Source organism: Semicossyphus pulcher, unplaced genomic scaffold, assembly GCF_022749685.1.
Source record: "Semicossyphus pulcher isolate SPU_LCO1_2020_fin unplaced genomic scaffold, fSemPul1.0.p SCAF_4, whole genome shotgun sequence".
NCBI classification, from domain to species: Eukaryota; Metazoa; Chordata; class Actinopteri; order Labriformes; family Labridae; genus Semicossyphus; species Semicossyphus pulcher.
Genome location: NW_027211715.1, coordinates 3,583,839 through 3,596,479, shown reverse-complemented (window position 1 = coordinate 3,596,479; position 12,641 = coordinate 3,583,839). Strand labels below are relative to the sequence as shown.

Here is a 12,641-nt window from a genome sequence, read left to right as displayed (position 1 = left end):
TGTCCTCACCTCACATGTCCTCGTAGTATAGTTTTCAGCTCTCACCTGTCTCTGGGCCTCTCTGAGCAGGCAGCGAAAGCGCTCGTCCCTCAGGGCCCAGTGGGGGAGCTCCGTGTCCTCCCTGGCTTGTGGCTCCTCCAGGCGTAGCTTCAGCTCCCGCAGGGCGCTCAGCTCCTCCATCAGCTGCCTCTGACGCGTCCTGCAGGCCTGGAGATCCAGCTCCAGGTCCAGGGAGGTACGTGTCGGCTGCTCGGCCAGGGAGGAGCGGTACGACTGCTGCTGACACAAACACACACACAGAAACACACGTCAGAAACCTGATACTAACCGTTTGAAACATGCACGCTTGAGACAAAAAGTCTTTACCTGCTTATAACGCAGCGTTCTTCTTTCCAACGTGTTCCTGACAAAGGGAGTTTTCTTTGGTAGAGTTGAGCTGTCACTGTCGCTGCGATACAACTGAAAGTGGACATCAACAAAATATTACAAATGTCCACTCAGACTTTAAATATGCAGACTGTTAAAACAAAAACTCACCCTGCAGACATACTGACTGCGAGCGCCAGGAGAGAAGGTCTGCGAGCGAACGATGGTGCTGCCGCGCATAAACGGCGAGGCGTGACCCCAGCGGCCCCCCCTCTCTTTGGCCCGGACTCGCACCGGCTCCGGGAACAGGCCTTCAGTCATCGTGGCCTTCTCCACCTGCAACAACAAACAGCACCTTCAATGCATCTGTGCAGTTTAAATCCATCAGTGTCCCCAACGACTGACAGTGTAACCGGTCGGGACGGGGGATTTATTTGTCTGTGCTAAATAGTCTAAAGTAAACTGAACCCCTCAATAAAGGCAGAAACACATTCAGGCGTACAGAAGACCTGTAAACAGACTCCCATCACAGTTGCTGGAACGGAGGCATAAAAATGAGCTGCTGCAAACTTTACCTTCACTGTAGAGAGTTTGCTGGCTGTCTGATCACAGCGCCCCCCGGTGGTGATGCATATGCCCTCTGCACACAGGCCCTCTGAGCAGGCAGGTGTAAACGCTGTGCTGTTGCTGCAGCCGCTGTCCACCGACTCCGCCTGCCAGCTCCTGCACAAAAACACCCCCGTCAGTTTCAAGCTGGAGGCAGAAAGCAGATTTTCTTTTAATGACACTAAAATGTTTCCACCTCTCAGACACCACCTCCCCCGGCTCGTCCTTCTTCTCCAGCCTCTGCAGCTCCTGCTCGGCCACCCGCTCCTCCAGGTGGGTGGTGTTGGCGTTGGTACGTGACAGCAGAGTGCATACAGTGTCCTGTAATGTCACAGAGCAAACTATCAGACACCATCCCTCCTCACGCTGTCAACATTCCTCCTCCCTCGTCAGCCTGTTTGGTCTGTGGGACACATTCTTGTCAAACACATTTAACGAGCTGCACACCTGCAGACTGCGGGCCGAGAGCTGCTCGACAACAGCGTGAGGAGGAATTTCTCCCAAAGGCTCAGCAGGATTCACACCTGAATGCTTTCAAAGCAGCTAATCAGCAGTTCTGAGGTGAAAAATAACTGATCTGTTGGTGTTGTTCCAGCAGGTGGATGCTTGAGAAAACTCACTGACAAGTTCTGACTCGGGTCCACGTTATCTCCTCACTCTCTCCTGATCAGCAGAGCGCTCTGCATTGTTCTCATTCCTTTCTGAGCTGTCACAGGATGATTAAAGCGAGAGGGAGAAGTCTTTGGAGACTTTAAAAAGCTGTCATAAAAGACGAAAACACTCACAACCAAATGAGTTTCAGTAAGGAAGTGCTCCTCATCTGCTCTTTTTTCTTCATCGTCTGCTACAGCTAAGAATACCTATGTAAGGGTTAGGTCACTGTCACTGTTCTGTCAAGTGGAGATCATTTCCTGTGCTGTCATGCTCTCATGTACAAAACAAACATATGTAATGTGTTTACTGTGGCTCTGGGCCTTTGCTCTTCCTCCTGGCTGTCGTGGTGTCTGCGGTGGTTGATGCTCTTCTGCTCGGGCCTCGGTAGCTCCGTCCCGCTCAGCATCTGCACTCGCAGCCAGTGATAAACCATCTCTGCACTCCCCTCACAGTCAGCCAGGCTCAGCTGGGCCGTCCCCTGCAGGAGCATGAAATGATTTGGTTTAGAAATAAGCAGATCAAGGGGTGCTGGTTTAGGTAGAGCAGGCGCCCTACATACAGAAGCTACAGTCCCCGACGCAGCGGCCGCAGGTTCAACCCACGCTCTCGGCCCTTTGCTGCATGTCACCCTACACTCTCTCAGTCTCTCTTCAGATGTCCAATAAAGGCAAAAATGGCCAAAAAAAACAAAAACAAGCAGATCAGTGTCTCTCTTGTCTCAGGCTCTCAGACCCACCAGCAGTTCCTCCTGAGCCTGAGGTCCCAGCGAGCAGACGGACAGCTGCAGCGCGCACACCGCCAGGGCGTTTGCAGGGACAGGAATGCGGAAACCTTCGTTGAAGCTCATCTGAGACTGCGGCTCCAGCGCCGTACAACAGTAAAACGCACAGGCCCTGCCGGCGTCCAGTGGAATCAAGTGCACCTTCACATACCTGAGCACGAGCAGAACAACGTTCACATGAGATTTCTACTTACTCATACCAGAAATAATGTTATTGGGATGTATAACTTGTGCTCAGCCAGACATTCAGTATCCTGCTCACTCATAGAGTCATAGAACTTCACATCGAGCATCACTGATACTCACACTTTGTAGCCGTCTCTCACGATGGACCTGTTCAGACTCTTGAGCTGCAGCAGATGCAGTCGCAGAGACTGAGAATTAGACTCCCACCTGTGAGGGGGACAGTCAAACAATATGGAGTTAGATACTAACAGGGAGTGACCACACCGCCCACACGCAGTCTAACACATTACTCACAGCAGTCCCAGTTGGATCTGGGTGGGCTCGCTCACAGACATCAGCTCTTTCATGTAGGACATCTCATCAGTCTCCTCTGCCCTGTTGGAGGAACGACACAAAGAGGAATAAACATATTTCCTCTCTGCAGACATAATGTGTGTGTGGGGATTTCATGATATTTTTAAACCTGGGTCTATTTTAACACATTTTGGGGACAGAAAAACATGCAAACATTTTGAATATTGCTACAGGCAGCAACTGCAAGATGTGATGTAATCACTCTAACGTCATCTTTTAGGGCTAAAGTACGTCCACTAAAAGTTCTTGTTTTTGCCACTGACAGACTCAGATTGTTTTTAGTGTGCGTCAGTACAGAAAGGATCCCTACAGAGAAAGAGCTTTTTGTTTTTCATGTAAATAAATGTCTGGTAAGTCTCTATCTATCGCTGAATGAGGTCACACAATGGTGATTGAGCCTATGGCCCACTGATGATGAAAGCTTTTGCATTTGCAGTATTACTGACTGGGTGTCTGTGGCGACATTCACGGAAAAAATCACAAGCGGCGCCCAGTTAGTGACGCGTTTTCCATCAGCCAGCAGTGGTTGGTCTGCCAGAGAGGGTAGGCGGAGCTAAGCAGCTGCTTTTCCGCTCCCTGCAAGTGTTGCGAGTAAACAGTAATCTACTATGGCTGAACAAACACAGAAAAGATGGATGACTACAGATACAACTTCAACAAGAAGTGAAAATCCAAAGAAGAAGAAACAAACTCGACGCTCAGATGAAGCAAACAGTCTGAAAGGGAAAGGGACCGTCAGCCAGGAAAATCAAGAGTTACAACCGGAGCCGACCGTGGACGTCACACATGCAGCACTGTCTGGATATCTGGGAAGTGTGCTCCTGCAATTACCGTTTATCGCCATAGGTGCCGCCAAAGAGAACGAAACTGAAATGTTCAAGATCAGCACTTCAAGGTCAGATATTTTTTACCAGAAAAAAAGTTATTTACTACCTTCTCTTTAAAGCCACCAGACTCCATTTACAAAAGCAGTCTGCTGGTCCTCTGCAGCCTACTTTATTTGCATTATTGTGTTAAGTTAGATCTGAGTTTCACACAGTCATACAAACTGGTGAAGGCAGCAGTCGAAAGGGTTACCTCAGTGTTTTGTTAGAGAAAATTATGGAGTCTTGTAAAGGCATATTCCCAGAGCAAGACGACCTCTCTCTGGAAAGATCTTTACTTTAATGTTGTCAGACACTTAGAATAAGATCTGAGCCTGTCAGAGGCAAAAACAAGATCTTTTAGTTGAGTTCATTTTGATTGGGTGGATCGGCCCTGAAACACTTGTAACTTATGCAACATTCAGAGCGTAAAATATGCAAAAAAAAGGGCTCAGGTTTAAAATTAAAATAATTACTTGTAATCTAAATCAAGTTAATTCTAAGATATATATACGCTGACACTGCCGCAGCATGAAATCTCCCTTGGACAGAGGACACAAACTGCCAAAGCTGAGAGTATCATGGATGTTGCAGTTTCCTACTCTGCCACCGAGAGGCACAGTTGCTCCAGAGAGCTGGGTTTTAATGTCCTGCTTTCTCACTGTGAGGCTGGACCTGGTCTCACCTTCTGCCCCAGGCCTCAAACACGCCGCTGTCTGTGGCCAGAGGGTCCTCAGACACGCCTGCAGAGACCCTCCTCGCCCTCCTGCCGCTTCTGTTGGCGCTGTTCCCCCTCAGAGTCACTCCTACAGAGGAAAACATACAAAGTTAATCATCAGGTAGTTTTAACTCTTTAGGACAAGGATCAGATCTCTTAAACTTGCCTGTGGAGGTGAAAGCCCCCTGAGCCGTGCTGTCTCTGTGACTCACAGCAGCAGAGCTGACTGTGTCCTCGCTGCTCAACATGGAGGTGTGCGACAGAGGCTGTGACTGAGCACGCAGCCCCTCTAAGAGACCGCGGCTCGCCTGCTCCATGTACTCCTCCGTCATCTGGGTGAGAGGGCAGTCCTGAGGGGCGGAGTGGTAGGGCGTGTCCATGGGAGAGCTGGGCGGCGAAAGCGAGGAGAGCGATGAGCGGGAGGAGAGCGAAGCGAGGGACTGCGGGGTGTCGTGGGAGCGTTTGGGTTTGCTCTGGGTCAGGGGGTCAGGGGTGAACATGGAGCAGTCTCTGGACATGGCCTCTGGTGGTAGAAGGTAGCGTAGGTGTGGGTCGAGCAGCTCCCCAGACCCATCGTGACGCTCGTACTGAGGGACGCCGTAGATGTCACTGAAGCTGATGGAGCTGAGGGAGCCGCGGCTGGACGCCAGCGAGCCTCGACTGGAGGCGAGAGAGCCGCGACTGCTGCTGGACGACACGGTCAGAGAGCTCGCCGACAGGCTGCAGGGAGAGAGGATAAGAGAACCCGTAAGAAACGTGATGTGCACCGGAGAACAACTTATAGATCAAGTGAGTACTGCACCTCTTCAGCTGGGAGTGAAGGTAGGTGGTGATGCGTGTTGCCTCCTCCAGCTGCCTCAGTAGAACGTTCCTCTTCTCCTGCTGCAGGATCCTGTTTTCAGGTACAGATGGAGGCAAAAGACATTCAGTTAAATGAGCACTTAGTCTAGATGCCATCATAGAGACCAAAATGAAACTTCTTAAATTCGAGAAGCCTCTTCCTCACCTCTGATTGGCTCCCTGGCTCTGGGAGCTGTGGGCCCTCTGCACCTCCTCCTCCAGCCGGCAGCGCTCCTCCTCCAGCTGCAGCAGTGTCTCCGGAGGGTGCTGCTGCTTGCTGACCAGGATGATCTCCTGCAGGAGGGCCTCCTTCTCGCGCAGGAGCTGCATGAAGTCCCGGTCTCTGTCGGCCTCGGCCCGCCCTGACCAGCTCTCACTGTCCAGCTGTGCGAGCTGGTGCTGAATGCTCTGCACCCTGAGGGAGGAGCAAAGAAGAGGCGATGAACGGCAAAGCATGTTTAGAATTTCACCTTACAGCTGAAACGGGGTTAAAGAAGGGCGATCTCACAGCTGGGTGTGCTGTAACTACCTGGTTGCTAATATTTATTTATATTTGCTTTGCTTTGTTTTGTGCTTTTGCAGCTCCGTGGATACGAGTTCTGATCATCTGATGTTACGGTGGTGCAGTTATCTCCACATAACGAGATAAATAAGTCGAGATCTCGGGGAAAAAAACTGAAATTACGCGTCATCAAGGGAAAACAGAGTCAATAAAATGTTTGGATGCATGTCTGCTTAGGGCTTCTGTATTAATCAATGCAAAGGAAGAGACTTAAATAGGGCTGGGCCGCATGCTTCGAAGCTTCGAATGTTGCCATGGTAATCGACGGCAAAAATCAGGACTCTTTTTTTTTTCCTCTTTAACCACAGACGTTAGGAGACGAGCGGATATAACACAACTCTGTGTGTTTCTCGTGCGCTGGACCTGGCTCAATAAGGTCGCGATCCGTCTGTATTTCTGCGTCTCCAGTCTGCTGTGTAGCTCATATATTTCACTGATGAACACAGAGCTGTAGAGAAGCATCAGGCTTCGTGATCAAGCTAAGTTTTATATCCTGTTATTAGGATGTATCCTGTATATATATATATATGTCCTCGCGCGCACTCTTGGTTACGGAGCATCCTTGAATGCATCACAACGTCACTACGATACATTAATCATTAACTTCTGTCTCGCTGAAACGAGCTAAAACAACAACCGTGTGGCGTGCGGTAATGATGTCGGAGAATTTAAATCCCGGCCCGGCCAGACAGAAAGATTCTCACCCCCAGTGTAACAGACAGGTGTAAGTATGTTGATTTATTTTTTTTTTAAAGGCTATGTTTGAATAAATATACCTGTCACAGCACAGCTCGCCTGGAACGCTGAATGTCCATTTTACTGTAACCTAATTACTTTTGTTTATTTTGCAGGTGTAGGATCTTTTAAAAGGCACGTTTCTGTTTAAATCAATAAATCTTTGCAAGTAAGTTTGTCTCTCGTTGTGTTGGTATGTCCTCTTGTGGACATATTGTGCAAAAATAGATATTTGAATAGTTCGAATTTTTGGCCAATTTTGACAGCACTAGTACAGACCTAGACCCTTGAGGTACAACCTGCTGTATTTAACATAAAATAATTCAATGTTATTCTTTTTAAATTCAATAAAAGTTTAGGATTTTGTGATTTTTGGAAAGATGGAAAATATTTGCTTTCTTGCTGCGAGTCTCAAAGTACACTACAGCTGGCAGCCACTTAGCTTAGCTTAGCATTAAGATAGGAAACCTGGGCTCTGTGCAAAGGTAACAGAATCGGTCTACCAGCGCCTCCAAAGCTCACCTGTTAAAATGTCAAATCTGTTTATTTCTTACAAAAACCTCCCGTAAAAAAGTCATATATTTACAGGAGGTAATGTGTTGGACCATTTCTCGGCTGGGAGCAGTGAATTCTTGGACTTGTCGCTTGTTGCCTCTTTAGACGTGTCCAGACTTTATGTTTATGTTATTATATTATTATTAGTTTTACTCACTGGCGTGTGACCGGTTTGATTTGACAGTAATATTCATCTTCTCTGCTCATTTAAAAACATAATTCTGACTTGAAAAACGGTCTACATCATCAGATAGGCATGTATTCTGCCTGCCTCTGCCTTACTGATGTTGAGTTGATGCTGCAGTGTTAAGTACAGCCTCTGTGTATCTGCACAGTGTTTACTGCAACATGGCAGAATCAGCCGCATGTAACACCACATATTTAAGCCAAGCAGACACTTCATGCTGCGACTGTAATGACAACATTAGACGCAGTAATTTCTACCCGAGCCACGCTGCCGCTGCATCAGCCAGCGCTCTCACAGGTGTGTGTATCAGCAGGTAGTTTATGCAGACAGAGCTAAGTGGGATCGTTCTTGGCTCTGATGGAATAACTGTGTTTATGTTCGCTGGATTTCAGACAGAGTGACTCAGTGACAGAGCATGCAAGTTTCCACAGGTCTCCCCTCTCTCCTCCCTGCCTCTCTGATGTCATGGTTGGCATTGCCGTTTCTTGGTCACCACAGCAACATGAGTCTTGTTAAAAATGTGCGCAAGGAGCCGGCGTAATAACAAGGTGACTCCTGCTTCTGCAACAATCAAAACACTGCTGCCCCTGAACACACACTGCCCACTGAGACGCGATAACACAGGTACTTTGAAGTTAATAAATCACTGTCTTTAAATGCATTGTCGTGCTCACCGTGTCCTCATGTTAAAAATCACTTGGTTAAACTCTGACCTTTGAACCAGGGTGTGAGTATAACACGGATGCAACACCGGCTTAACTTGACCCAGGACCTGTGGGCTGTTTAGTATATTTAACAATTGATCAAACTGAAACTGTTATAATATTAATGTCAATAATTTTAAAAAGATGTTTCAACACCTCACGATGTCTTTATAATAAATATAACATACCGTCTACCGATATACTATTCTATTGTTCTAACACTTTAAACATACACAGGAGAAATGATGTATGACACCGTTACTGTCCTAAATCTGATAAGCTTAAAACTATTTTGAACCTTTTTTTCCGAGAATCAAAGAGAATCCATAATTTATACATTCATAATCATGAAGTCATCATGCTCATCGTATCAAAGGGACGTGAAAAGTGGGTCAAATATATCCAACATGGACTTTGGTTGTGTGCTGCCCTCAGGAGGTCTATTTTATTCAACTCAGCGCAAGTCAAACTAAACAACTACGAGTTTAGACCAAGCAATGACTGCATGGATGACGCGTCTCCATCTGCTCTCATTGTATGAAACTGAAGCCACAATACCCCCCGCTGGTGACGTCATTTGGAGCCATAGTTGCGCAGTAGAGATCAGCAGGTAGAGCTACCTTGCGCTAACCAAAACACACACTTAACTTCAAGAGAAAAACAGTAAGGACTCCGCATGTCAGCGTGTTTAACTGCAGAACAGCGTCTTGTGTTGGTCTGAGGTTAAAGTTCACAGTTATGGAAACTTGACTGTGGTGATTGTGTTAGTTACGTCTCCTCTCGCCGTTCCTCCTCTACTCTGCTAATCCGGAACAGAGAGATAATGGAAAACAATGAGATGATTTCTTTTAAATCGCCTGACAGCAACAGTTTTGATATGATGCATGCGCACATACTTAGGTGGTACAACAAAATTCTCTACCCCGCGGCTGAAAAAAATGCCAGAGGAAACACTGCTTCTTCACGAAATATCTGTGCTGGATACATAAGCACTCGTCTGATAGAAGTCATACAAACATGCCAACATTTGTATTTACACTTTTTTTTTATCCCTATTACCTTTGATCTCTTTAATTTTTGGAATCTAATATTTATGTTAATGTCTGAATGTTCGTCCATTGTCTAACTTTTTGTCTTCTATGTTATTTCTCATGTTATTCTACCAATTAAAATAACTTAATAAAACAACAAAAGACAGAAGCATGACATTTAGTCTTCTTTCAGTGTTGATTTTCAGACATACAGTGTCTCCTGCACTGTAGCGTAAGCTGGGATATATTTAACCGAAGAGTGTGTGTATCAAACCACCTTGTGGAGGAGCGGGCGGTGGGCAGTCTCTCTCTGGCTGCTCACACAAAGGCAGCACACAGTCAGCAGCAGCGGCAGGGCGGCCAGGGAAGAATGTGACCACCCAGCTCATTCCACTGGCCAGACATCGCTCAGCAGCCACGGCCACCGGGCGCAAATACTATTCATAACACGCCCTCACACTGGACAACGCGCGGGGCCCCGAGGAACGAGACGGAGGCTGAAGGAGGGGCCCTGTGAGTCAGGGCTGCATGCCGGTGTGTCATAGTACTATGTCTGATAAACAACAAACAGCCACCACACTTACTTTTTCTTGGCTTCCTCGTACTGCCAGTTGACTTTCACTTTGTCCACTAAGTGTGAGGAGTCTTGGGAACCGTACTGAAACAAGAGAAGAAGAAAACGGTTAGAAGTGCCTTCAAGTCAGAGCAGTAGAACAAATAGTGGAGGAGACGAAGCTCACAGGGACAGATTTGATCAGAATACAGGGAGCGTTTAATGTCTGATACAGAGACACGAATGAAACCCAAAGAGGACATTGAGTTCAGACCAACTGAGACCAACTGAGCTCGGTGGCAGTGCTCATTTGGCAGCTACTTTAGACGAACATGCTTCTTATTTTCAGTCATTTTTCCCCTTTATACTTTTAGTCCATTTTCAGTCAGTAAGAAGTCATCACATTTAAGTCAAAACGTTTTCTCTCTTAAAGCTGCTGTGAGGAACTTTGTTTGTGTTGATTTTGGCGCCCCCTGTGGACAAAGCTGTACCCCTTATCTCTTTGATGATTGTGTCCTGTTCATGCTAAAGTGGTGGTTTATAACAAAAAATCTCATCTTGCTTTCTTTAACAGCCACATGTATCACTCACTTGTAATTTCTGACCTGAAAAATTTAAACAAATGCAGCGTGCTGTTAATCGCTTTGTCTGACACCTAGCCCCCGCCAAATAAATAAAATAATATTATTTATATAGAAATAATTCATCTTCTCTCTGATGGTCTGGTTTGCTTTTGTAGCTCATACAGAGTCATCAGAATTAATTTCAGTCTGTTTCATAACCAGATAAAAACTCCTCACAGGAGCTTTAAGAAGATATGACCCCCGCCTCCCTCCAGTCTCCCTCTTCTCGTTTTCACCTGTTTGCTTCAGGTAACATGAACACTTTAAATTTCAGCAGATCATCCAAACAGTAAAAGAACGATGAGGACACTTTTCATCATCGCTTCTCATTTTAACTTTGTCTGAATGAAGCAGATGGACGATGATCGCTCCTTTGTCTGTGAGCGCGTTAACAGAGAAACCACCTTTGTTATCTCTAACTGGTGCTTGAGGCTTTAAAATATAATGGATTTTAAATGTCCAACAGCACACCCCAAACATTTTAGTTCCGTCTCGTCTCATTAACGAAAACAAATCATACGTGTTGTCAGAGTTTTTATCATCAAAGAAATATTTTTAGCTCATCAACGTCTCGTCTTCATCATGGAAAAAAGGTCGTTGACGAACACACGTAATCATTTTTGTTAATGAAATACACACTGTCACAGTCCTGTATTTATAGTCGATTTTAAAATGACCCCAAATTAGCAAAGAACAGTTCCTTTTTTTAGTATTCCCAGGGATGTATACACAACTACCAAATTACATTACGTCTATAAAATAGCCTGATAAATCTGAGGCAAATTCTTAAGTCATAAGTAGAGTCTATTTTCCTATTACAAAGTGTAGATCACGCTGAATCTAAAAATACACATTTCATTGAACCATGACTCTTAGAAGGAGTTCATTAACTCCCCCTCACAGTCTGAAAACCTCTCTTTAAGGGGGAGTCAGGGAGGCGCAGCAGTGACTCGTACCTCTCCCATGATGTCAGTCTGACAGCCGGTGTCACAGTACTGCTGCAGACTACACGAGTCACCCGCCGTTCCAGTGCTGTTCACCACCTCGCAGGACGAGTCGCTGATGGACAAGCTGCTCTGGAAGTTCACCGTCAGCTTCACCAGACTCTGAGGGAAGGAGGAAAGATCAAACACAAGGCAGAATTATATAATCTCACACAACAATATCATCAACACCTTTAATGAACAAATAATAACAGCATGACAAAAAATACTGAATAAATGTCAAAACCAGCTTTTAAAGATGTAAATTTTTACTGTTCTTCATTTAAATCTTTGTAGCATTTCCAGTTTGTTATTTGCCTCCGGGATGTGATCGTAAATAGATTTTGACATTGCCAGGAAAGGCTTCTGCAAATGTGGCACGACAATGAAGACTGAATCATCGTCTATTATTCACTATATACTCCATACACAATATCTTTTTTGCTTCGCTGACAAAATCGAGAGACATGGCCGGTGATTCAGACGTCTGGAAATGTGTTTCATTAAGGAGGAATGATAAGAAGCAGCAGGACAGTGAAGAGGAACAGACACTAGAGGTCAGCAGAGATTATCCCCACAGCAGTGATTATCAGGAGGGACGGGCAGGATGTAAGAGTACCTGGATGAGGTCCTGCCTCTCCTTCTCGCCTGTGCTGATGGCCTTCTTGATGCTGCGCAGCTCGGTGAAGATGGCCTGAGCCTCGTCCAGCTTGTAGTTAGTCTGACTGCAGGACATCTTTCGGTCGATCCTGTGACACAGAGACACACATTAGGATGTCTGCTTGGAGTGTGAAACCCAGATGTGAGAACAGCTGGATCTGTTTTTCTAATAAACCTCAGTCTTTGAAAAAAAAAAAAATGGACTGATGTTAGAATAGAGTCTGTATCTTTGCAGAATAAGCAATGTATTGTTACGCTGCAGTGACTGTTCATTCATTGGTCATCATGGTTTCCCTTTTGTACAAAGGCGAGGCTTCATGTCGGGACTTCTCTTTGAAGATAGAATTGCTTTATGCTCTTTTACATGAAGCTGTTGTCTGTCTTAAGTTTAAACCATTTATGAAATTTAAAACGTGTCTTTTTTTGCCTTTTTTAGCCTTTAGTCTCGACCTTGTGTCAGTCAAGATATAAAGAAAAGATTCTGTTGTATTTTAGGCATTTTTCCCTCTCTATTATTCTTATCCAGGTTGAAGTAAATGGAGCCTCTAAACTGACAAATTCTGAATAAGGTAAATTATCATCATCAGTCCCTCCAGGATTTCGCCGGCTTTTTCTGTGATTGTTTCGGCCAAAAATGCCTGATTTCCTGCGCTTTTTAAAAAAGTTGCAGTGAAAGTTGC

The 12,641-nt window shown here is 45.7% G+C and overlaps 1 protein-coding gene across 2 annotated transcripts in view; it reads right to left on the bottom strand.

The window, feature by feature from the left end:
- wwc3 (WWC family member 3) overlaps positions 1-12,641 on the bottom strand; it is a 39,501-nt gene that overhangs the window by 3,157 nt on the left and 23,703 nt on the right. The window contains exons 6-21 of one of the 2 annotated variants that reach the window (XM_069680510.1): positions 11,921-12,050; positions 11,275-11,424; positions 9,727-9,800; positions 5,535-5,783; positions 5,331-5,420; positions 4,695-5,248; positions 4,496-4,616; positions 2,888-2,968; positions 2,714-2,800; positions 2,363-2,558; positions 1,934-2,104; positions 1,169-1,293; positions 942-1,089; positions 538-702; positions 367-459; positions 46-279 (exon numbers count right to left, since the gene is read on the bottom strand). In XM_069680510.1, the coding sequence (XP_069536611.1) occupies positions 46-279; positions 367-459; positions 538-702; positions 942-1,089; positions 1,169-1,293; positions 1,934-2,104; positions 2,363-2,558; positions 2,714-2,800; positions 2,888-2,968; positions 4,496-4,616; positions 4,695-5,248; positions 5,331-5,420; positions 5,535-5,783; positions 9,727-9,800; positions 11,275-11,424; positions 11,921-12,050 (2,668 nt within the window). The remainder of the gene's footprint in view (positions 1-45; positions 280-366; positions 460-537; positions 703-941; positions 1,090-1,168; positions 1,294-1,933; positions 2,105-2,362; positions 2,559-2,713; positions 2,801-2,887; positions 2,969-4,495; positions 4,617-4,694; positions 5,249-5,330; positions 5,421-5,534; positions 5,784-9,726; positions 9,801-11,274; positions 11,425-11,920; positions 12,051-12,641) is intronic. The other variant, XM_069680511.1, reaches the window with a different exon arrangement.